This window comes from Tasmannia lanceolata, unplaced genomic scaffold, assembly GCF_043159265.1.
Source record: "Tasmannia lanceolata isolate RefF3 unplaced genomic scaffold, GAP_Taslan_0.1 ptg000018l, whole genome shotgun sequence".
In the NCBI taxonomy this organism is placed as follows: Eukaryota; Viridiplantae; Streptophyta; class Magnoliopsida; order Canellales; family Winteraceae; genus Tasmannia; species Tasmannia lanceolata.
Window position 1 is genome coordinate 33,130,006 of NW_027518695.1, and position 25,181 is coordinate 33,155,186.

The 25,181-nt window shown below is 38.0% G+C and overlaps 2 protein-coding genes across 2 annotated transcripts; one reads left to right on the forward strand and one right to left on the reverse strand.

The window, feature by feature from the left end:
• Positions 1-399: 399 nt before the first annotated feature.
• SUT4 (sucrose transporter 4) lies at positions 400-23,109 on the reverse strand. Its single transcript, XM_077361217.1, has 5 exons — positions 22,441-23,109; positions 2,691-3,436; positions 2,170-2,233; positions 2,030-2,073; positions 400-717 (listed from the first exon to the last, which is right to left on the reverse strand). Exons 1-5 carry the CDS (start codon positions 22,892-22,894, stop codon positions 559-561), a joined length of 1,467 nt encoding a protein of 488 aa, XP_077217332.1. The 5' UTR covers positions 22,895-23,109; the 3' UTR covers positions 400-558.
• LOC143849424 (uncharacterized) lies at positions 17,424-19,465 on the forward strand. The gene is made up of 7 exons (XM_077358426.1): positions 17,424-17,514; positions 17,608-17,871; positions 18,189-18,503; positions 18,607-18,678; positions 18,784-18,855; positions 18,959-19,194; positions 19,301-19,465. Exons 1-6 carry the CDS (start codon positions 17,461-17,463, stop codon positions 19,085-19,087), a joined length of 906 nt encoding a protein of 301 aa, XP_077214541.1. The 5' UTR covers positions 17,424-17,460; the 3' UTR covers positions 19,088-19,194; positions 19,301-19,465.
• Positions 23,110-25,181: the final 2,072 nt, after the last annotated feature.

A 25,181-nucleotide genomic window follows, 5' to 3' on the forward strand; every position in this document is an offset into this window, starting at 1 on the left:
CTTACAAAAGAAGAAAATACAATGCCCAAAATATAGGATACATGTCAAATCCGAGATTAGAATTCTTAACTAAGCTTCCCTAAGATACCACTAACACACTTAACAAATGTAAAGTAAATGCCTTGTACAATTCCAAAACAAGAAACTAAGTCCCAAGTAGACTAACTCCTAAAAGTGTAGATTTCCAATGTAGTATATCAATTTAGCATGCTCCCAGTGTAGTAGTCAATGTAACAAAGCTCCAATGTAACAATTTCCAAGATAGTCAAGTGGTCAAGCTTAGATTTCCATTAGCAACACTGGGTTTCCATTAGCAACACTAGGAGGTTGGATGATAACCCCGATAACCACCTAAGATAAAACTTTAGAAGATCCTCTCAACTTTGATGGGATAACAAGTGCAAGGAGAAAAGCATTTCCTTCATTAACACAATCTGATAGTGACTATACAAATTTTCTTTTGTACATTGTTCTTTACTTGCTTCTCTAACAAAAACAATGGGATGCAGTAAATATGAAATATATACATGTCTGTGTACATACAGTATATGGAATACCTTAACGACGCCCCCTTGGCTTCTCAAGATTGGAATAAGGAAGAGCGAAGATAGCTACAAGGCCAGCAGAAAAGGCGGCGAATGCCGCTACACTAAAGGCTGGAGAGTTCCCTCCCCCAAACAGCTGATCCCACGGTCCACTTCCGAGGGACACTACCACCTGATCTCAAACATCCAAAACTTAAAAACTATATTACCTAAGTATACAAAGTAATCAAAGCTCGTTTCTTACTATTTCCTCTAATTGTTCTGAACAGTTGCTTTAAAAGTTGGGTGATATCAGATAATAAACAGATAAGATGGTCACATTTAGGCCATACCAGAAGAATAAACACTGATAACAAATATCAACAGGAACATAGTGTACAGTAGTACTTCACACAAAATACAGAAAATTGGAAAGGAATAGAGAAAGATGAGAGCCCACAAAATATATTCGGGAGGATAATGGGAACTCCCTCCATAAATTTGATAAGTCCAGAAATTTCTCATGATGGAAAATATTATCATTAAAAATCTACTAAAAAATAAGGATAGATTGTGGAAATTCCCTCCACCATGGTCCATGACTTTCAAAAAAGACTAAAGATTTCCATTGATAGAAAAATATCATGAAAATTCTACTAACATAGTAAGGCATAACTCCCTATATAATGGTAATTTCAATGTTTCATGCCACCAATATTTGAAATCCAAACTTCAATTTGTTAGTTGCACAAGCCATACAAACAGAGAGTGGACATAAATACAAAGCAATGCTGATAAAAATAAAGGAGAATTTTCCATAAATTTCTACATTGAAAATTATTTCCACTAATGATAAAATAATGAAAGTGGAAAAAAAGTCTAAAGTTCTGGAAAACATTTCCAAAATTTCCCTAAGTACTGCACCTAACTTTTGTTGACAAAATTCTGATCAGTAAATCATGACTTTTTGACTAAATTTTAGTCTTGCTGCTTTCATATTAAAAAGGATTGGAGTTTTCATAAGAATGCAAAAACAAAATTAATTTTAGGACAAAAATCATACTTTTATAGTCCCACAAGGACTTTTTTTTCTCGAAAAAAAATTAGAGTCAAACGCAGACTAACATAAGTAGCGTCTAGATAATTAGAAATATGTTATAAAAAGTTGAAATATTTTGCTAAAAAATGATTCTTGATTACTAATTGAAATATATTTTATAGATTAGGTATTTATTTGGTAAAATCCAAAACTAAATCAAGGGAGTAAAGAATAATCAAGTCGATTTTTGATAAAATAGTATTATATATGTTTGCGGCAAGAATTAATTGTAAACTTCTAGTTTGTCTACTAAATTTAAAACCGTGATTGGAATGCTAGATTATTTCATAAGGAAAACAAACGACTATTCTGTTAGTTCTATCTAATGTAATGACACACAAATATAATACTGATAGAGGTCAGCATTTAGAAACAAGAGAAGAATGTAATGAGTCAAAGATCTTACCTGAGGCATTACTACTGCTAAATTCAAAACACCCATTGATAACCCTGCAACCCAAGAGAAAGCAACAGTTTTTCACCCATACCTCCAATATAAATAACATAAAAAAAACTAAAGATAAATTGATTCTGAGGAACACCCACCTTGGCCAAGTCCTAAAGACTCTGTATAAGTGGAAATCATTGCATAAGGAACACTATAGGCAATCTGCAATTTGCCATTTAAAGAAGAGTTAACGAGTTGTAATAGAATTCTCAAAATAGAACATATATTGAAGTATACTCAACTCAACTCAACAAAGCCTTTGTCCCAAACAAGTTGCGGTCGGCTAAATGAATCCTTTAGAAAATATTCATGAAGGTAAAAGGAATCTATCCTATAGAAAACATATATTGAAGTATAAATTGATTAAATAACACCAACTCTAAGGGCTTAAGCTCTTGGAGTAATTTGTTGTTTCACAAGGTATTAGAGCTATTGCCTCACAGCATGTCCTTGGTTTTGACCCCAAAGAGGGAAAACACGTGAGGGGGAGTGTTAGTATAAATGAATAAATGACACCAACTCAAACAGCTTAAGCTTTTAGAGTAATTGGTTGTTTCACACCATAGCCTACAAACTGACAGTTAATTGCAAGGAAGAACAAGAGAATTGAACAACTTACTGCCAATGGCACTCCAAGAACAGCAAAAACAAGGAGTGCTACAATTACGATCCCATCGGGAGGAAGACTATATTGTGGAAGCTCCATATTCCTCACCACAAAGGGTATTATGACCATTGTTCCAAAGCAAAAGGACATGAGAATGTTAGAAATCCCCCATATAAAACCAGCCCCCCATTTCCTGCACAGCTTCTCCATTGCCAGCGAAGTCAAACCGAGAACAAAGGAATTCAACATCAGTGCAAATGACCCCATTCTTACTCCAGTGTGATAATTTAGCCCTTCACCTGGCTTCCCTCCGTAAATCTCTCGACCCATCCAATCAGTATCGAAGAGAAGAAATGGAAACCATCCCATCCATGTTAATGCTGTAACAATCAGAATTGTCCAAACCGGGAACGAGAGGTGCCTAAAATTGCCCAATGATTCGCAGAAGAAAGCTTCAGGGTCATGATTAAAATATTGTTGCCTTTCTTCTGAAGAGTGTGTGAGTATGTTGCCGGTATTTAGAGGGAGTTCTTGAGCTGCCGTGACGCTTATATATGTGGTGATTATAAGAATAATAATGTCGAGAATGAAAGCCGCCTTGAGATTGGCACAGTTAATGCTGCAAGATGAAGTGATGGTGAAGGGGAAGATGGTCCACCAACCACTGTAGGATCCTATCGCAAAGCCGAGGATGTTTCCTATGGCCATGAACAGCGAGAAGTATGCATTTGCTACACGAGTCCTCCTGTGATCCTTCCCTAAAATGGCAAAAATTTACAAAATAAGACAATTATGAGTTTAATGATGATTTCAGGTCTTTTATTTCATTGGAATGAAATTGTGAGCTGGTGATGGGCTGTGATCTTAACAGTTTTTTTTTATACAGAGAAAGTACAATTTAGTTGGTGCTTTCTTTCATTGTTTGTGTTCTTTACAAGAGAAAACATGGACGGTTGCTTGATATGATACTATTTTTGAAGTATAAATGAGTAAATAACACCAACTCTTAACACCTTACGCTTTTTGAGTAATTGGTTGTTTCACATCCAAATGAAGTTTCTTCCAAGAAACACCATGAAATCATGCATGCTTCGTTTCCATTAATTTAAATTTAAACTGAGAAAAATGAATTGTATATAGAAAACCCATGAGCTTCTAGTTAAAGGGTTTGTACCTCATCATCAAATTTACAGATAAAGTGAGGGTTTGACATGATCTGAGTTTGTGTATAGAATAAATCTTCATAGTCAAAATAAAGCTTACTGGAAAATAATTGGTGCTTGGTGGAATAAGCAAATTTATGATGCCTTAAAAGTTGCAGGTAATTGACTTTTTAGCAATGTTAAAAAATTAAAATTACAGTATCACTCTGTTTATGAACATTCGAAGTATCTTCTTTAAGTAATTCTCTACATATGATTTGAATTGTGCTTGTGGTTTTTTACTCATTTAAGTTGAATTTATAAATTCCCATGCATTTGTAAGTGTCTCTACGTCCTCCACTGTGTGACAAAGTTAGAACAACCAATGCACTTATATGGTCTCTCAAATTTTGTGAGGGTTGCAAGTAGAGCATTTTTACGTACATTATATTGGTAAGTGATGACTAATTAGTTACTGAAACTGAAATTCACCAACAATTTTTATCTTTTAGCTGAGGGGTTGTTGAACTACAGTACTGTACCTGTTGGAATGAAACCAACGAGGTTGGAGGGAGAAGATGAGTTTCAAGAGAAGAAGATTGTTCTCTTGATGCTAAACACACAAAGAAAGTAACCCAAGTTGTTGTACTACTCAAAAACCTTCAAATTTCACTAAAAAAACTTACATATAAAGAAGATACACGGACTAAAATATGGCCCTACCTTACAAATCCTAAATTAACTTTTCTTAATTACTATTAGCTTTCCCAAGCACAACTAACACCCTATCACATGAAAAATAAAAGCATTACATAATTTCAAAGTGGTCAAGACTTGTCTTCCAAGCTTCCAAGAAAGTGAGTAACTTGAGTCCCAAGAAAGTAACTTAAGCCCCAAGAAAGTAAGTAACTTAAGTCCCAAGAAAGTCAAGTTGATAGATGATAGAGATCTAGTGGTCAAGATTAATTTCCAACAGCCCCCCTTAAGCTAGACCACTACCACGCCGAGTTTTGTCTTCATCATGATGAATGTATCGGTCTACAAAGCCTTTGCAAAAATATCAGCAACTTGATCTTTAGTTTTGCAGAAGAGAACATTGACAACTCTATCATTTACCAAGTCTCGAATGAAATGACACTCGATCCTTATGTGCTTGCTTTTGCCATGAAAAACTGGATTATTTGTGAGTGAGATCGCCGAACTATTATCACAAAATAAACTTCTACCACGATCTTGCAGATGTTTGAGTTCTTCTAATATCCATCGTAGCCAAAGAGCTTGACAACCCGCCAAAGATAATGAAATGTACACCGCTTCCTCCGTAGAAAGAGCAACAACTGATTGCTTCTTTGATGCCCATAAAATTGCACCCGAACCAATGTTAAAAACATGGCCAGAAGTACTCTTGCTATCATCAACACTTCCGCCCCAATCACTATCACAATAACCAACCAAACTTGAATCTTCAACTCTTCCATAGCGTATCCCATGATCAACTGTTCCACTTACATACCTTAGAATTCTTTTACAGGCTTCCCAATGACTTCTTTTCTGTGATTCCATAAATCTACTAATCATGCTCACCTCAAACATAAGATCCGGTCTTGTGGCCGTCGAGTACATGAGAGTAATAACAAGACTTTTATAAAGAGTTGCATCAACTCCTTTCTCATCCTCATTCTTGCGAAGTTTCAAGCCAACTTCCATAGGTGTGCTAATATGTGTAGCACCTTCCATTCTAAACTTCTTTAACAAATCTTTTGCATACTTCTTTTGAGAAAAAAAAAATTTCATCATTTCTTTTGTTGATCTCAATACAAGAAAGAAATGGAGAAGACCCATGTCGGTCATCTCAAATTCTCACATCATATTTCTTTTGAATTCTTCATACATGCTTGAACAATTACCGGTAAAAATCAAATCATCAACATATAAGAAAACAACCAAAAACTCACCGTGGGTGTTCTCTTTGATGTAGAGGGTGTGTTCATAAGTACACCTTTTGAAACCATTCTTCATGAAATATCCGTCAATGCAACTATACCATGCCCTTGGTGCTTGCTGCAAGCCATACAAAGCCTTCTTCAATCGGCACACTTTGCTTTCTTCACCTTTCTTCACATAACCGGGAGGTTGATCAACATACACCTCCTCTTCAAGAAACCCATTTAAGAATGCCGATTTGACATCCATTTGATAAACTTTCTAACTATTTTGTGTCGCCAAAGCTAGAACCATATGAATTGTCTCAATACGAGCAACGGGAGCAAACACTTCTTTGTAATCAATGCCATATCTTTGCTTGTAGCCTTTTACTACTAAGCGAGCTTTATACTTTTCAACTTCACCACTTGCATTCAACTTTGTCTTGTATACCCATTTCACACCAATAGTCTTTTGCCCATTTGGAAGCTCCGTTAGCTCCCAAGTATTGCTCCTTTGAATTGAACACATTTCTTGATTCATTGCTTGCTTCCACTTTTTTTCTTGACATGCCTCTTCAAAACTAATTAGATCGGCATTGGCAAACAAAGCAAAATTTGCCAACTCTTCATCGGTAATTCTTCTAGACTTTTCATAAATTTCTTTTATGCTTGTTGTCTTCTTTGGAGGAGAGTCGAGGCTTCTTGAAGACGATGAAGACGATGGAGCCGAAGAATATAGAGTGATAGGAGGAGTCATATCTTGTTCATTTTCTTCAATTACACCATCATGAGTATCTTTGCTTTCATCCATATCTACAAAAATTTCTTTCTTCTTCTCACTTTGATTCCAATTCCAAGACTCTTCTTCATTGAACTTTACATCCCTACTTATGACAATCTTCTTAGTCATGGGATTGAACAACTTGTACGCTTTTGAACTTAAGCTATTCCCAACAAAGATGCATTTTTCAGATTTATCATCCAACTTTCTTCTTGTTTCATCCTGCAAATGAGAGTAGGCAATACTACCAAAAATTCTCAAGTGAGCAACATAAGGCTTATGACCACTCCAAACTTCTTGAGGAGTCATACCTTGAACACTTTTTGATGAAGCCCGATTCAAGAGATAGATAGCACATGCAACGGCTTCCGCCCAAAACATATTAGGCATCCCTTTTGCTTTCAACGTACTTATAGCCAATTTCATAATCGTCTGATTCTTCCTTTCGGCAACCCCGTTTTGTTGAGGTGTGTACCGAGTGGTAAGTTGATACCGAATCACATTCTCTTTCAAGAAATTCACAAACTCATGAAAAACATATTCACCACCTCTATCGGAACGCAAAGTTTTCAACATGAAACCACTTTGCTTTTCAACTAAGCTCTTGAAAATTTTAAAGCATCCAAAGATTTTTGATTTTTCGTTAAGAAAATAAACTCATGTCTTTCTACTATAATCATCAATGAAGGTGAGAAAATATCGATTACCTCCAATTGATGTTGTTTGCATAGGCCTGCATAAATCCGAATGCACTAGCTCAAGAGGATTTGATGCCCTCCAAGCCTTTCCAACGAGAAAAGATTCTCTTTGATGCTTTCCAAGTGCACATCCTTCACATACTTGATCTTGGCGGTCGATGTTCGGCATGCCTCTCACCATATGCTTCTTGTTCATGAGAGATAAAGTGCTAAAGCTCAAGTGACCATAGCGAAGATGCTATAGCCATGACATATCGTTGACAATGGTGTTGAAACAAGGAAGACCTACACTTTGAAACTTTAGAGGAAACATCTTGTTTTGAGTCATTCTCACGTTGGTTATGAGAACATGATTCTTGTCTTTGATTTCACATACATCTTCCTTGAAATGAACATCGTGCCCTTTCATTAGAAGTTGCCCAACACTCAAGAGATTGTGCATTACACCGGGAACATAGAAAACATTGGAGATGCACTTAACGCCTTTCTTTGTTTGAACAAGAATATCACCACTTCCCCTTACGAAAAGCATCTTGTCATCACCCGTTTGAACTTCACTTTGGAGAGACTCGTCCAAGTTTACAAACACGCCTTTGTTGCCAGTCATGTGGTTACTACAATCACTATCAAGATACCACGTCTCATCTAGAGCAACTTCTTGCACATTACAAGAAAGAAGAAGAGTGTCTTCTTCTTTACTTTCATCTTTCTCATGCATGAAGGTAGATTCTTTCTTGCTTTCTTTCGCAATATTATTTCTACAATACTTTATTGTATGCCCAAAGTTTTGACAATGACAGCATTGAATTTGAGATAGAGGTCTTCCTCTCCCTCTTCCTCTTGTAGAAGAACCACCTTTATCTTTTCCATATTCTTGATTTCTTTCTCCACCATTTCTTCATCTTCCACGAAAAGAATTTCTTCCTCTTCCTCTTCCTCTTCCTCTTCCTCTTGCCCTAGAGCCTCCCCTAAAAGAGACTTGAGTTTGAAAAGCTTGTTCTAGGGAAGAATAATCAATTTGCTTCATTCGTAGTTCATGGGATTGGAGGGATCCCAACAAACTTTCTAAGGATAAAGTAGCTAAATCCTTTGATTCTTCAATCGCAACAACAATATACTCAAGTTTTCGAGTCAAACTTTTAAGAATTTTTTCAACAATCCTTCGACCTTAAATATATTCACTATTTACTCTCAATTGATTCACAAGAGAAATAATATGATTGTAAAAATCTTCAACCGATTCTGAATCCTTCATCCTTAATGCATAAAACTCACATCTAAGGGTTTGTAATCTTACCAACTTTACTTTGTCCTCTCCTGTGTATGATGTATAGAGTGTATCCCATGCTTCTTTTGTCGAAGTCACCGATGAAATTCATTCAAAGATGATTTCATCTACCGCTTGATAGATAAAAAACAAAGCCTTCTTGTCCTTCTTTCGATTGTCCTTCAACTCATTGAATTGTTGTGGAGTGAGAGCCGCTTGATCTGCTGGTTCTTCAACGCCATTCTCAACAATATCCCATAGATCTTAAGATCCATACAAAACCATCATTTGAATGCTCCATTGGTTGTAGTTCTTTCTATTGAATCGAGGAAGTTGAGGTTGCAAAATATTGGAAGCCATGATCAACCTTCAACCTGTGCTCTGATACCACTTTGTTGGAATGAAACCAACGAGGTTGGAGGGAGAAGATGAGCTTCAAGAGAAGAAGATTGTTCTCTTGATGCCAAACACACAAAGAAAGTAACCCAAGTTGTTGTACTAAAAAACGTTCAAATTTCACTAAAAAAACTTACATATGAAGAAGATACATGGACTAATATATGGCTTACCTTACAAATCTGAAATTAACTTTTCTTAATTACTATTAGCTTTCCCAAGCACAACTAACACCCTATTACATGAAAAATAAAAGCATTACATAATTCTAAAGTGGTCAAGACTTGTCTTCCAAGCTTCCAAGAAAGTTTCACTACTGTTTTGGTCTCAAAACGCAGTTTTGGCGACTGCCCGTCAACAGTTGTTTCAATTTTTTTTAAACATAGTTCTGGGCCGCCAGTCGATTGGTCTGACCAGTCGACTGCCCCTCTATTACTGTTTTAACGAAAAACTTAGTTTTGGACGAGCCAATCGACTGGTCCGACCAATCGGCTGCTCTTCGAAAACTTGCTTTTCTTAGGTTTTTACCCGATTTTATCAAAACTTAAATACATCATATCTTCTTCCTTCGGACTCCAAATTGCGCGAGGTCGGATTCGATGGATTCGTATCGACGAGAGGAATCCACCAAACCCGATTTCACACTCTGAATTTAAACATAAGATTTAAGAAAAATCGCTAAAGATTCTTATTTGAATCCCAAAACACAAATTTCTGAATTCATATTCTTACCAATCGACTTTGAGTTTGTTGGAACTGTAAATAATATTAGGTCCAAGAACTCAAGATCAATCCAACGATTTCATATTTCTAATCCAAATTTACCACAATTATTCTTTCTTTCTACTTATCAAACCCTTATTTTAGGGTTTCTAATATTCCAAATCTTTCATAGTTCATAGATCTTACCTTGGTTCGCGGCTTCGACTTTGAAGTCGCGATCTCCTTGGTGTTCTTCTTATCTTTCTCTGATTTCTGTCTCTAGGGCTGAACAAAACGTTTAGGGTTTGTTTAAGCCACAAAACGATGTATTTATAGGCTTTATTAGGAAGCCCTAATCTGAGTCAAGTATAAACGGACAAAAATGCTCCTCTTTTAGAAGGGGGGAACGAACATTTTAATGGGGTATTTTGGGTATTTACAATAGATACATTCTCGGGCTTAAACTAGATAAGGATGCATGAGGCCGACATACCGAAGACCACATTCATCACAAATAAGGGCCTCTAGTGCTACCAAGTTATGCCTTTCGATAGGAAGAATATCGGGGTGGCTTACCAGAGGCTCGTGAATAAATTATTCAAAGGCCAGATCATAAAGAACATGGAGGTCTAAGTCGATGACATGCTGGTCAAGAGCATGAAGGGCGATCTTCACTTAGCTAATCAGGAATAAGCCTTCAGAATACTGCGGAGGTATAAGATGAAGTCAAATCCAGCCAAGTGTGCATTAAGGGAAATTGTTGAGAAGTTCCTCGGATACTTGGCCAACCATAAGCGAATAGAGCCAAATCCCAACAAGATTAAGGCCATCCCGGGCATGTTACACTACAACAAAACTGGGCTTTCCCTACCAACTTTAGTTGCTTCCATAGGTAAAAGTTCCCTTTTTCCCTACGGATTTAGAATTTGTAGGGAAATAAATTAATATCCCTACCGGTATTAATTTGTCCGTAGGTATATAATTTTTACCTACGGGGTTTGTATTAATTCGTAGGGAAAGCTTAGTATATATCCCTACAGAATACTTTTCCATACGGAAATCACTATTTTTCCGTAGAGAAACACTAATTTTTCCCTACTGGTACGTTAGAATTGTCGTAGGGATATCATTCCTTTTTTTCCCTACACATTTAGCATTAAAAATTGATAGGGCGCGCGGGTTTTTAAAGTGAAATGACTGGTTTTTTCCAAATTTCCCGCTTACCAATTTAACAATTGACAAAAAACCACGAGGGGGTAAAGTCATCGTGCTAGGGTTTTCAGTTTAGAAAACTTATTATATCGTCGAGTGTTTTGGAGAGTAGAGGAGAAGGATTCGATTAGGGTTTCTCCATTTAGGGCAAAATACAGAAAGAGAGAGAGCGAGAGACATTGCCACCGGCAAGTTCATCTTCTCCGGTGGTCCTCGCCCGAATCCGGCCACTCCTCTCTTCTTCTCCGTCACAGCCGAACCGTCTCCATTTTTTTCGGCAGCCTTGCACGAATCAAGCAATGGCTTCCTTTCCTTTCCAATCAACACCTCTTCAATCATCATTACTTTATCCTTGATTTTGAAAAACCCATCCATAGACCCATTCTCCGGACAAAATCAAGAGTTCCTGCAATTTCTGCAAATCCAGGGGGCTCATCTCCGGCAACCCCTTTCCTATACCAGATCTAACCCATTGTCATTGAAATCTGGACTAAACCCTTATCCCTACCCCTGTCTCCCCTTTGTCCTCTTCAGCTACTTTCCAAAGACCCGAGCATAACATCCATTAAACACACCTCCATTTTCACCCCTCTCAATCACTCCCTCCATTAAATCTGCAATCCTCATCGCCTCCATCTTCTCAGCCCTAGCTAGCCTCCATTCCACGCCGCTCGTTGTCTCCGCCTCCAATCATCAAAGCCACGGATCTTTATTTCGCAGGGTTTTGGAGAAGAATATATTCCCACTGTAAGTTGATAAAAGTATCGATGACTAGGGTTTTTTTTGTTCTTTCCTTTAAGTGTGTTATTTCAATAAAATTGTGGATTTTTTTCTCATGTTCTTCTGTGATTTATATTTATTAGAATATGAAACTGGGTTCTCTGTGTGTTTGTGTTGATGTTTGTGTAGCTTGATCTTGTAAATGGGTTTACAGGGAAATCTATATAGATGTTGCTCAGCAAATAGATCCTGTAAAATGGAGAGGTGGCGTTTAGGATGGGTTGTTTTGGTAGTGTGATTGGGGTTTGACTGATTTGTGCTTGTCATTCTCATACTTAGAAAGGTCATGTAGATTAGCTGGATGCTTATTTAGTTCTAAATCATAATGGTTTTGTAGTCCAATCTATCCTTCTTCTTGTTAATTAGATGAATCTATGGGGGTGTTTTCATTTGTAAGGTTTTACAAGTAGACACAGTTATTTTCTTTGGTTAGATGATCAGGGATAAAGGGAATAGTTGAACACACTCTTTATTGTCCATGATAGAATTTTAGATTACTAAATATAAGCATGGACAATGATTTGCTTTAGACATCAGTCTTGATCCTGTCTTTAGTTTGGTAATTTTTACTTTTATAAGTTAGAATCGCAGCTTTAATATCTTTAGCTATAGATTGGGTTTATACCATAGAATTGTCTGAAAATTAAATTGCTTAATTCAAATGATGTTCTTGTCAACTTGTGGGTGATATTGCTATTATTTTTACTCTCAAGATAATTTGTGGCTGTTGGTTTTTTGTAAGAGGCATTTCTTTCATGCATTAGAGTTAAAAAAATAATCATCTTGAGAATTGTATAGCTATGTAAACTGAAATGGACTTAGGGAAATTACTAGTACATTTAGTAGTTCATGCTAATGCTTCATTTATAGATTACTGAAGTTCACTCTTACCATTTCGGTTAATATCTGAGTCATATACATCATGTTACAATGACATCATTCCCTCAAGGATGCTAAGTTTTCAAACCTACATTTCTTTTGTTTTAATAGAGTTCATTGTTCCCCATTTTAATAGAATTCATGAAGATTTGATGTCTCTTTATTGTTGAATGTGAGAGTGGATTTTGACAACTTGTATTGAACTCGATTGTCATTTGATTTCTGCATGGAAGGATACATACTGACCCAGATCTGAGAAATTAGGGATGAAAATCTGTTCGACGTAGGTTCAGAAAACATTTTGGGTAATGTTCGGGTGGATTGAACTCAGCTCACTATGGATCCAACTGACAAGAGGTATTTGGAAGCCTACTTCTGCCGACCCCCGATACAAACTGTAGGAGAGAAGGCTAAAAATGTGACTTGCTTCCCTACATGTTGCCATTTGCCACTTGCATTTTATGTGTTTGTAAAAAGTTCTCAAAGAGTCTTATGGGCTTAGAACAAGAGGCATTATATCTGGTTACATTTTGATTCTCTGGGTATTCTCATCATAGTTGATTAAGTTGACTTTGACTCTCAGTTTTTAACTTCCTGATACTTGATGGTTTCAGATTTTCTGAAAGAGATTTAATGCATATTTTTTGCTGAGGATATTGTAAAATCTGAGAACATAATTCTTTGATTTTTTCGATACCAACTATTGTTACCCAAGGCATCAGAGCTCCCACGCTAGATACATCATAAATGGTATCAGAGCACATCAAGAAGGGTGCCCACCGAGCTAAGCATTGATCGTCGCATCCGCATCTACATCATAAATGGTATCAAAGCAGGTTATGCAGTAACTCCAATTTTCTGCAGTCCTGGAAGAGTGTTGAATGTTAGCTGATATTGAATTTGAGAACATAGAGCTCTCTTGTGATTGCATTCAGTAAGTTTTAAGTGGCCTGATTTTGTGTCTTATTACTTGTAGAGTTTACATATACATCAAGTGTTTGGGGAATTGTCATTCAGTTATCTCCTTGTTGGGGTTGTGCAAGTTCATGAGAGGCTAGGTTGATGCTCAGATGTTGGTATGTTATTGAGAATCAGGGACCACTACAATTCGAATATCTAATAATCATTTTCAAAGGGTCTTGATTGGATTCTCTGATAAGGCTTGGAAAAAAAAATTCTCTAAACTAGAGAAGGCAGTTAGCCCCAGAAATTTTGGTGTGTAAGAATTCGTTTGAATAAGTTTTGGACAGCAAGCCTCAATTACTGCTTGTGCATTTTCTGGTTTCTGTCAACATTGGAAAGGCATTGACGCATTCCAGGTAGAGGTGTTAGTGTTGAGAATCAATACAGGTAGTAGGTGCATTCAAGAATAAACTCTTTCTGTAATGCTGTTCTTCAAGGTTTGATAAGGAACAAGTATTGGCAATCATTTCTGCTCATTAAAATCCAGATTTTGTGACTCTAGAGATGAGCTACACAATTTTGCTACATCGGTTTTGCTAAATCATTCCAGAAAAAACAACCAAAGAGTATTAGTTCTTTGAAGTGAACTGCAACACATATCTCTCACACCTCCAGCTCATCTCTCACCCAACACTAAAATCCATCTCCACCTTGCTTCCACTACAAAGGCCAGCCCTTCAGGAATTTGTTTGAATCCTGACAACCTATTCCATAATTCCCAGCTGAAGTAGAATTTAGTGAGAGAATTGTGAAAGGACTTCCACTCAGTGGATCCAAAAGATACAAAGAATCCCCACATAGCAACTAGAGAGGTAATGAACGAAATGTCAACTGAGAGAAGCTCAAGACATTTTCAAGTCCGACTTGAAGAAAATACAGAGGCAGATGATGGCAAAGATGCAAGAAATGTTTCTCTTTTTTCTGGTTTCTTGTTCTATTTCTTGTGTTCTGTTTGGATGGATTTCTTATCATAAGTTTTATTGGATTAGTAGATAGAGAGTATTCATTTCATCTTCCAATTATCTGCCCTGCTTCTATTCCCCTTTTATTGGGCATTTATTGATGGATTTAGAGGGAAATTATATCAGCACAACCATGTTTAATGGGCTTGTGTGAGCTTTTTGGGAACTGTAATAACCTTTGACACCTCTTTAAATTATAAAAGACACGATGGTGGGTTAGTGAAAAAATTAAAACAAGGTTTTGCTAATATCAATTCCTATTGAGAAATGGAGTGTTAGGATCATCCTATGGAGGTGATTTTTGGGGAATAATCTATTTATGGTGTGCCCAACAATGGAGGGTTTGGATCATCCTATGATGTGGGCCTTACAGTACTTAATTGAAAAAATACGGGTTTATACGACCACACATCATATAATTTCATAATTTTATATGGTGAATGCGCATGCCCTTGATATTTGTCCCAATAGCAGAGCACTTTTTAAGGTGTTGAGACACGTTTCAACCGACCATTGAGGAATGACGGCAATAGGGCGCATGTAGCTGAAGAACATGTGTGGGGTGTGTTTTCCCACACAGGTCGTTTGTTTGGTGGTCCCAACATTGTTGATCTTGATGAAGCCACATTGACACTAGCACATAGATATGTGTTAGACAACTACAATGAGATCAGTGAATTCCATCTGTGAGTTAATTTCTCAACTTAGCAAATCTAGCTAATGTTGTCGAATTGATTATATCACCTCTGAAACTTAGACATCCTTAAAATTTATATGTAGTGCACATATCGATGCCATTCGGGAGCAACATCCCCGTGGCCAACAATGGGACATAGAACGCATTCATAATGCAGAATTTCCGGAATGGTTTAAAGGCCAAGTAAGTAAATAATATAATAGTTTCATTGTAATCAAATGTAAATATTCACGTAACTAATTTTCTTAGTATTGAAATGTTATGCTTAATTAATAGGTTCAGAAGTTGCGGGATGAGGGGAATGAGCCAGTGTCGGAAAATCTTCGGTGGTTGGCGCGTGGTCCATCACCAAGGGTAAAGAAGTACAATGGTTGTCTCATAAACAGTTTTCGTTTTCATACCAAGATGCTCGAGAGGAAAAGGAAGACGCAGAATAGTTGCGTCATTTTGGTTGCGAGAACCCCAAACTATTCAAGTAGAAAAGACAAAAACCCCATTCATGCGGACAAAAGTTACTATGGTGTTTTGACAGATATTTTTGAATTAGACTATTGTGGAAGCAGAAAAGGACTGCTATTCAAATGTGAATGGGCTGACTATCAAGCTGATAGGGGTGTTAAGAAGGACCCCCTTGGATTCACCCTTGTCAATTTAAAGCATTGTCGCAAGGATGATCCTTTTGTGTTGGCAGCTCAAGTACATCAAGTCTTCTACGTACAAGATCCCACAAATATAGATTGGTATGTGGTTAAGAAGACGACACCTACGGACTTCTTTGATACAGAAGAGGAAGACTGTAGGGATGATTTTGAGACTGTCGATGCGAGCGAGGCACCACTTACTAATGATCTTATAGATATTTGGTAAACGTAGGAGTGAAGATGGGGCATATATTGTTGCGATGTTTATATCCTTTTGTAATGAAGACACTTGTTTGATACTTAAGACATGTTTATGACAGTTGGTTCTAATATGATGTTTTTTGTGATTTTTCGATATTTGCTTCATGCAATGTTTTTTAATAATGAACCCCATTCACGCTATGATTTTTGCCTTGTTTTGATTGTTGGAATTGATTGGAATACTTAAGCACACTTTTTATTATGGCAATATGTCGATTGTTTGCATTTTCTTTTCCCTTTGAGCCAATTTTACTGAACTATTGAGATTTTTTAGTACAGATTTCGACCACTGAATCCTGGCCAATTACATTGACAAAAATAATCAAAGAGGAAGCAGGCATTTCATATCCCCATCCACATTTTATGTAAGTGATTTAAAAACATATTATCGTATTTTTCTTTATTCTTATGGTTATCTTGGTTCATTATTATGATAAATGAGCATGCATATTGTTATGATGAATTTTGTCCACTACAGCTTCACAGTATGAAAAGAGGCAGGGAGTTAAATATGTCACAGGATCAAGAAGAGGGGGTCATCAAAGCCTAGGGCTCCCATCAGCATGACTCAATGGACTTGCAACAGGTGGCATCCGAACCCCAAGAGGAGACCTCATCGAAAAGTAAGAAAAAGAGAGGACCCACAAAATTGGACTATTTATACAAGATGAAAGGTCGCTTAACTGTGACACTAAATGCATACAACCAAGTGGTTGGAAAAAATACTGGCAAATGTGGAAAGTTCTTGGGTATTATTGCTAAGATTGGGACTTTACTACCTATTGACGTGTTTTCTTGGAAAAATATGCTGGAATCTAATAAAGAGGATGCATGGAGTACATTATTGGTATGTATTAGGAGATAAAGTTGATTATCCTTCTATAGTGAATATATTATTTTATCTTATGCTGTAACTATATCTTAACCATGCCACTTTTAATTTTGATATATGTAGGAAAAGTTTGATGTTCCAAAAGATGGAAAAGATTGGGCGATTAAATGAAAAATGGAAGGACCACAAGTACCAACTAAGAAGAAAATACTTCAATGAAACAAGTGATGAAGTGATTTTTCCACCTCAGCCTAATAAGATTGTCGAGTCACAATACATTAAGTTGTGGGAACATTGGAAGAGTGATGAGTTCAAGGTATTTATGTAGTTCTTAGTTAACTATTGGAAGGGTGATTTTCTTAATGATATTGGAAAGGTGACCTTCCCAACTAATTAGACTATGAACTCGATATTGCAGGCTCAAAGCACAAAAAACACTTCAAATCGCAATCAGTCTTGGACACCACATACCGGGGGTCTAAGGCATCCGCTGTTATTACCGAGGAAATGGTAACTTTTAATTTGAATATTTGTTCTTTCTTGAATTTGCAATTGATCTTAATTAATAAACCTTAATTTTTCTTCTATGTTGATAATAGGAGGAAAAGACGAAGAAACCATATGGGCGGGATGAATTATGGATCATGACCCGTACTCAGAGTGATGGGACCTTTGTTGAAAATTCAAGAGATGATATTGTATGTTAATAATGTGTATACCAAACGGTTCACTTTCATTCCTCACTTGTTGATAAGACAGTCTTTAACAATTTATTTGCATTCTTATTGTAGGCAAAAATGCGCGAGCTTCAGGAAACACAACCAATGGAGAGCTCGCAGTGTAACCTGGCTTCCAAAGACGACATCCTCAGCAAAGCTTTGGGTCCAGATAAACATGGCCGTGTTCGTTGTTTAGGGCTGAGCCCAACCCCATCTTCTCTATGGGGGAAAAAACCCCATCGTGAGACAAGTAAGTCTAGATGTGAGGTATTAGAGAAGGAATTAGCCGTGATGAAAGAGGAGATGAGGCAGATGAAAGACATATTCATGCAAAATGTAAGTATTCATAGTTATATTATGGTTTATATTTGTTGGGAAGTGATATATACGCCCCTTTTGATTACTTGGGACACCCAGTATATAGTAGTGTATCAATAATTGCAGAGGGGCTGATGTACTTCGTCAATGGGGCTGATTGCCACGTACACTGTCCCTGGTGTCTAAGTAATCAAAGGGGGCGGACATATCACTTACCTATTTGTTTATATATGAAGCATATATATATATATATATATATATATATATATATATATATATATTTGTTTTATGTATATGGCATACAAATGTATGATTTTTTTATTAATTAATGGTAGGGTATTATTGGAGGGGAACATAATTCACCGAATCAAGTGCACTCGTCTGTTGCAAGTCGCATTGATCAGCCTAATGCTATGGGCAGTCCTCCTATTACTCCTCATATTGTTCTTCCTACTCACATTGCTCCCCTTTCCGCTCCTATTGATTCTAGTATTCCCTCTGTTCTTCAAAGGCCTATTTTTGTTGCTGCTACTACTAATTCTCCAATTGCTCTTCCTACCAATCTTCATGTTCCTATTGCTCAGCATACCACTCTTGTTGGTGCTAACACTCCTCGTGCTTCACCTCGGACTAAGGCTCATAATAACCAGGTATTTATATTTTTTGTTGTGCAAGTTTAAGTACATGATAGTTCTTATTAGTGATTGAATGAAGTTCTTATGAGCACCATATTTATGATTTAATTGTTTCCAGATTCAGCATACCACTCCTGTTGCTGCTAAGGCTCCTCGTTCTTCACCTCAGACTAAGGCTCGTAATAACCAGGTATTTATATTTTTTTGGGTGCAAGTTTAAGTACATGATATAGTTCTTATTAGTGAATAAATGAAGTTCTTATGGGCACTATATTTATGATTTAATTATTTTCAGATTCAGCATAACACTCATGTTGCTGCTAAGACTCCTCGTGCTTCACCTCAGACTAAGGATCGTAATAACCAGGTATTTATATTTTTTGTTGTCCAAGTTTAAATATATGGTAGTTCTTATTAGTGAATGAATGAAGTTCTTATGGGCACCATATTTATGACTTAATTGTTTTCAGATTCATGTATGTATTCCCTGTAAGTTGATGAATTTTGAAGGCGATGCTGTGGCAAAAGGGTTCCTCAAAAGTGAAGATCCCAACCAAATTGTAGGGGGGAAAAATTGGGTGAGGGATGGTGTGAAGTAACGATCAATGGAGGTATATCCCGAAAAGCAAAGTTGCCAAGATCGAATGGAAAACTTCAAGTCGTCGGCGATGTCTTAGGAAGTAATGTTGCTTGGCCTCGTGCATTTGTAAGTGTATAATTTGTTTTGAAAGGCAATTTAAATTCTTAAAATGGGTTTACTTTATATGCATCTGTTCATTTATCATTAATTTATACATGGTATGTGTTTGTAGGTTAAATTGTTAAATCACAAATGATAATGGGAATTGAGGAGATGAAGAAGAGGAGATGAAGAAGATGATGAAGAGAGGAGAAGATAAAGAATGTTAACCAATATAATATTTTGTTTTGATATGGTTGGGAACAATGTAGCTACTATTTTGTTTTGATGTGGTTGGGCACTTTGTTTTGATGTGGATGGGAATAATATAGTATTTTGTTTTGAAATGTGGTTCGGAACATTGTAGTATTTTGTTGATGAAATTTTGATAATATGTTTAGATTGTTTGTGGAAAGTACAGGTATCATAGGTCACAGGAAATGGTTATTTATAATGGATTTTAAAAAAAAATTGAAAAGTCTATCCCTACAAATTTTATTTTGCATCTATGCAGGGAAAGAACCTTTTATCTACGGCTGAGTTTAACTTGTCTGTAGGGAAAAGTGCCTTTTTCCTACTTTTTTCCTGAAAATATGTAGGGAAAAACTCCTTTTGCCTACTTGTTTTTTACCAATCCGTAGGGAAATCCCTCTTTACCCTACGGTTTTTTAAATTTTAGTAAGGAAAACTAATTGGAAAAAACCTTTTACCTACAGTTTTTAGACATTCCGTATGGAGAAACATCATTTTAACTACGGATTTTATGAAACACCATAGGGAAAAACACATTATCCCTACGGATTTTCTGGATATTTAGTAGGCATAACCACACCTTTACCTACAGAGTTATGAATATCCGTAGGGAATGTTCAACACTTTCCCTATGGATTATTCTGTAGGTAAAAGTAGTTTATCCCTACGGAACATAAAATCTGTAGGGAAAAGGCTTTCCCTATCCCCACCTACACTACGGAAGGAGGGAACAACAAAATCCGTAGGGAAAGGTTTGTCCCTATGGATTTTTACACTTTTTCCTACGGATTTTTCCGTAGGGAAAGCCCAGTTTTGTTGTAGTGTTACCTCCCCTAACTACCAAGGAAGTGTAGAAGCTCAATAGTTTAATAGCAGCACTAGGCCGCTTCGTGTTAAAATTGGTCAAGAAGTGCCTGCCATTTATTAAAGCGTTATAGGATGTAAGGGAGTTTCAACGGATGGATGAATGCTAGAACTCTTCGAGTAACTAAAGCATTACCTCGGCTCATCACGGCCCCTCACAAATCAAGACGCCAAGGAGGAACTATACTTGTATCTGGCAATAAGCCCAGTAGCTTTGGGCATGGTTCTAGTCTAAGAAGAGGAGAGGGTTGATCTACTATGTGAGCAGGTCCTGAACGACATCAAAACAAGATATTAGAGGATCGAGAAGCTAGCTAGATTACGTTGTGGTGATGGTAGCTCGAAAGCTGAGGCCATATTTCCAAGCTCACATCATCAATGTTTTGGCTGATCAACCACTAAGGAGGGTCCTTCGGAAGCCAAATACTTCACGACATCAAGTTAATTGGTCAGTGGACCTAGGGGAGTTCGACCCACTACAAACCCGGTCATCTGTAAAGGCCTACGTCCTTTTCGACTTCATTGTGGTGTGCACAATCCCGATTAACTTGCAAAAAATAAGTCAGTTCTAGCTAGGACCAAAGAAGATCTCAAGTTTTTCAAAACAAAAAAACTCGCTATATTTTTAGGGGACTCTTATCCGCACTACTATCATTTGATAATAGCACTACTGTTTATTTTACACCTTTTTAATTACCTTTTTAATTAACTTTTAACCTGCAGTTATAATGCTCAAGATTATATCAACATCTAATTTGAAAAGTATAAAACAATGTGAGAAGTGCCATTATCATAATAAGTTAGTGCGAATATCAGCGGCCTATTTTTATTGCAAATTTCTCAAGCTGGGATCCACCACAGCCCACCTTATCTACCAAAAAAATGTCCAAATCTGGCAAATTTTTTTATTTTGTTTAATATAATTTCAGTTATAAAAAAGGGGGAGTCATGACTCATGAGAAATATGCTTAAGAAACAACTACAACCATGCGCACACGAAGAATGCATACTTTCACGTGTACAAACGTTGGAAGTCATTGGATCCACTAATCTACTAGCAAGACGGTCAGCATTGTAATCGGGACCGTTGATCATGACCGGCCATTGTAGGGCAATCAGTGGGCCCAAGTATCGAAACAATGATTAGACCTGGCAAACGGGTGGGCCGGGCCGGGTCAACCCGGGGTGATGCAGGTGCGGGTCACACGGGTCGGGTCAGGAAATGACCCGTATTTTTGCGGGTCAGAATTTACGTGACCCGCGCAGCCTGCGGGTGGGCCGGGTCAACCCGCAGGTCACCCGCAAATTCAAACAGTGGTTAAATTCAAATGATTTTTTTAATTTAGGAAAATGTTAAAACTTAAAAGTAGGGTATGGCCGGCACTGTGGGATGATCCAAACCGTCCATTAGATGGCCCACAGCCTAAATAGGTTGTGCCCCAAAAATCATTTCAATAGGTTGATCCCAACCCTCCGATCTATAGAGGGTTAGGATCAAGTGATCAACCCTCTAACATTCAAATCGGAGGGTTGGGATCAACCTATGGTGCTAGCCATAACCTATTCAGGCATCAAACCCTTAAAAAATAGATTAGTATGACAAAATCACCATCCTTTGCATTAGAAAAAAAAGCCATCTAACTAGATTAGCATAACAAAATCACCACTCTTAAAAAAGTCAAGTGACTTGCGGGTGCCCACGGGATGACCCGACCCGACCCATGTTTTTGCGGGTTGGGTCACCCGCAGGTTAGTTTTGACGGGTCACTCAGACCCGTGCCCGCAAATTTGCGGGTGGGCCGGGTCGACCCACGGGCACGGGTCGCTTTTGCCAGGTCTAAGTCCATGATCTCACTGGCAGCATATTAATTAAAGTGTATAAAAATCAACGGCTTAAAGACTCACAGGTCTTCGTATGGCCTACATATTCATCGACTTAACCACGTCCACCTGGCATGTCTATGCCATACGATGATTATTTTCCTACAAAAAACTACAACAACAACTGCTCAGATCATTCAACGTGAATGCCAAGTGTGATGTAGTTTGTCCAAGGTCAGCCTTTGACAGGAAGCAAGCGACTAGTTTTCCAACTAAAGAAAAGATAAGGGGTGTCCACATAAAAAAAGCGCCCAAAAAATAACAGAGAGAGCATACCGGTAAGATCGGCTAGGAGAGCTCTACAAGGCGACATCATCATGTTATTAGAAACGTCAAGAATCCAAAACCCGAGCACGAAAGCCACCACTGCACGGGGCCGGAAAGAGCCATCTCCGGCGTCCCCCAGCATACCTCCGATGTCGGCTGAGTGTCCGATGATCAGAACCGCGACTATGATCAAAACGGCTCCGGCGACTATGAACGGGGTACGACGACCGAACCGGCTGGTGCACCGGTCGCTCATGTGTCCGGTCAGAGGCTGGACTAAGAGGCCGGAGATGGGCCCACAGAGCCAGACTAGGCTGGCCCACGCGTGGGGGATTCCGAGTTCTTGCACGTATGGAGTTAAGAGAGAGAGTTGTAGGGACCACCCAAACTGGACCCCACAGCCCAGTGAGGCTACCCGGAGGATTCTCTTTAGTCGGACCCTGGATCTTTCCGGCACCGTCATTTGTCTCTCTAGATTTCTCTCGACTCTCGAGGGGTTTTGAAGGGGGGAGAGTTTTTATGAAGGACTGGGTGGAGGAAAGAAACACCCTTGCTATTTGAAAATTTTACGGATGATGCCAGTAGTTTTTGAAGGATAAACGAGAAAATTTGCTGTGGTGGCGGGTGACGAGCGTGTCTCGGGCAAAGTGTAGGGTGTGGAGGACGAGTGAAATTAGTATAATGCCCCGGGGGAGGTTCTATTTCTAGTTTTCAATGGATATATAACGGGTGTAGAAATGGAATTGACACCTGGGTTTTTCTTTTATGAAATTGGGTATGTAATTACTAAAAGAGAGGGTCGTGTAACACGGACTGCACGTATGTGATAGATGCCGTTATTGTGGGACCTGCATTTGGATGCAACCAAAACAGCTGACTCAGGTGGGCACCACATATTAACTGTCTTAATACAATTACTGTTACAAAAGATTTCCAAACCCTAATTTGATAATGACACTTTTGTCTCTTCCATTTATACGATTAATAGCTATGAAAAACATTGGAAAATATATTCCCAATCTATTTGTGACATTGGCATCTCTCTTTGATTTATGCTGCACGTTTGGATTCTGTATCAGACGCAGGAATTGGGATCAGATTCCAACAATCTGATTTCGGCATTTGGTTAAAAAAAGTACGAAATCAAGATGGTGGAATTGATTTTATGTGGAATTAGAGGAGGAAAAATGCTGGAATCTGTTTCCCACCTCAGAGGTGTTTTCTGATTCCACACCAGTCACTCGGAATGGAATATTTCTACAAATTTTTAAATTAAATTTTTTATTTTTTTTCTCATTCCATTAAGGGCAAATTGAATTAGGAATTGGAATATGATGTTGATTCTGATTTCTGATTCTGACAGTCCTGTAAGCCCAAGGGTTCCCATGGGTTCGAACATACACCTTACCTTCTTATTTTGATGCTAGCAAATCCAAATTGATTATCATTTATGGACTGCTATGTTGCTTTGAGGTGTTGTGCTCTATACAAGAATTTGATATGTTATATCACCATTACACAACTCATCCAACACATGGCTTGCAGATCCACACACACAACGATCAAAAAGCTTGGACTCACAGTGAAGACATCATCATTTGGAGAATGTTCAAGTCAAGAAGCTCAAGATGAAGATTCCACAAGTTGCCTATCAAGTGTTAAGTAAGAAGCTTGGAGATGAACATGCCATGATAACACCTCGTGTACCTTTCAACACGCTTTGAGGATTGGAGGGAGTCACAAGAGCCAAAACAAGTTCAAGAAGTTCACTCACAAGCAAGGGAGTCCAAGAAAGTGCTAAGGAGCAAATACATTCCACGAAGACTCAAGGTTTACACTTTTAGATTGTATTTAGAGTCCTCTTGATTTTATGTAAATTGCACTTTCAATAAGTTTTCAAATGGTTTTCATACTTAAACTTTTACATCTTTGGAAACCATACACAGACTCAAAAATGTGTTTGAAAACGTAGGATTAAAGCCCAAAGACCATGGCCCAAAGCCCTTGAAGTTTCAATTTTAAAAAGGAATTTCAAACAGGGCCGGTCGACCGGGTGTGTCCCGAGCGATTGCGGAAGCAGTGCTGGAAATCCAGCATTTGCATTCCAAAGGTGGGCCGGTCGACCGGGGTGAGCCGGGCGACCGTGGAAATGGTTCTGTTGAAACAGAATCATTCCGACATGGTTTGGAGCGGGCGACCGCCATTGTTCGGTCGACCGCGGATAATGTTTTGAGCGGAAATTTAATTCAAACAGATTGCTCTCGTCGGGGGACCTCCATGGGCCGGTCGACCGCGACGGTTTGATTTTTGAAAATAAAAAGGAGAGCCCGATAAGGGCGGGCCACCACCGTACCTCGGTCGACAGCGGCCTGAAAAACTAGCCGTTGGGGCTTGCGAGGCTTAACTATTTCAACCCAGTTTTTTACAGTTTTACCCCCAAACGGTCATATTTTCAAATGGGCTATATATACACTATCCAAACCTTTGTAATATCGCTTTTGAACCTTTTGAACAAATTCCATCCTTTTGAGCTAAAACCTTCATATCAAAAGTTTGACCTCTTTGAACTTGTAATTTTACATTATATCAAGAGGATCTCCATTAGGCTTTTACATTTTATCTTTCTTTTCAGAGTTTGTGACCTACAAAGTTTGTAATCTGCCTATCAAGAGGGAAAGAGAGAGTTCTTTTCATTTTTTCTTCATTTGTATTGAGGGTCTTCGATTCGGCCCGGTAAGAAAGGAGAATCA

Bases quoted from the DNA above. Each gene is read 5' to 3' on its own strand.
- LOC143849424 (XM_077358426.1), top strand. From the start codon at position 17,461: ATGACCCGTACTCAGAGTGATGGGACCTTTGTTGAAAATTCAAGAGAT. The intron at 17,515-17,607 runs GTATGTTAATAA...TTCTTATTGTAG, and splicing joins AAAATTCAAGAGATGATATT to GCAAAAATGCGCGAGCTTCA. The intron at 18,679-18,783 runs GTATTTATATTT...AATTATTTTCAG, and splicing joins CTAAGGCTCGTAATAACCAG to ATTCAGCATAACACTCATGT.
- SUT4 (XM_077361217.1), bottom strand. From the start codon at position 22,894: ATGACGGTGCCGGAAAGATCCAGGGTCCGACTAAAGAGAATCCTCCGG. The intron at 2,234-2,690 runs GTAAGTTGTTCA...GGCAAATTGCAG, and splicing joins TTCTTGGAGTGCCATTGGCA to ATTGCCTATAGTGTTCCTTA. The intron at 718-2,029 runs GTAAGATCTTTG...GTTTGAGATCAG, and splicing joins TAGCAGTAGTAATGCCTCAG to GTGGTAGTGTCCCTCGGAAG.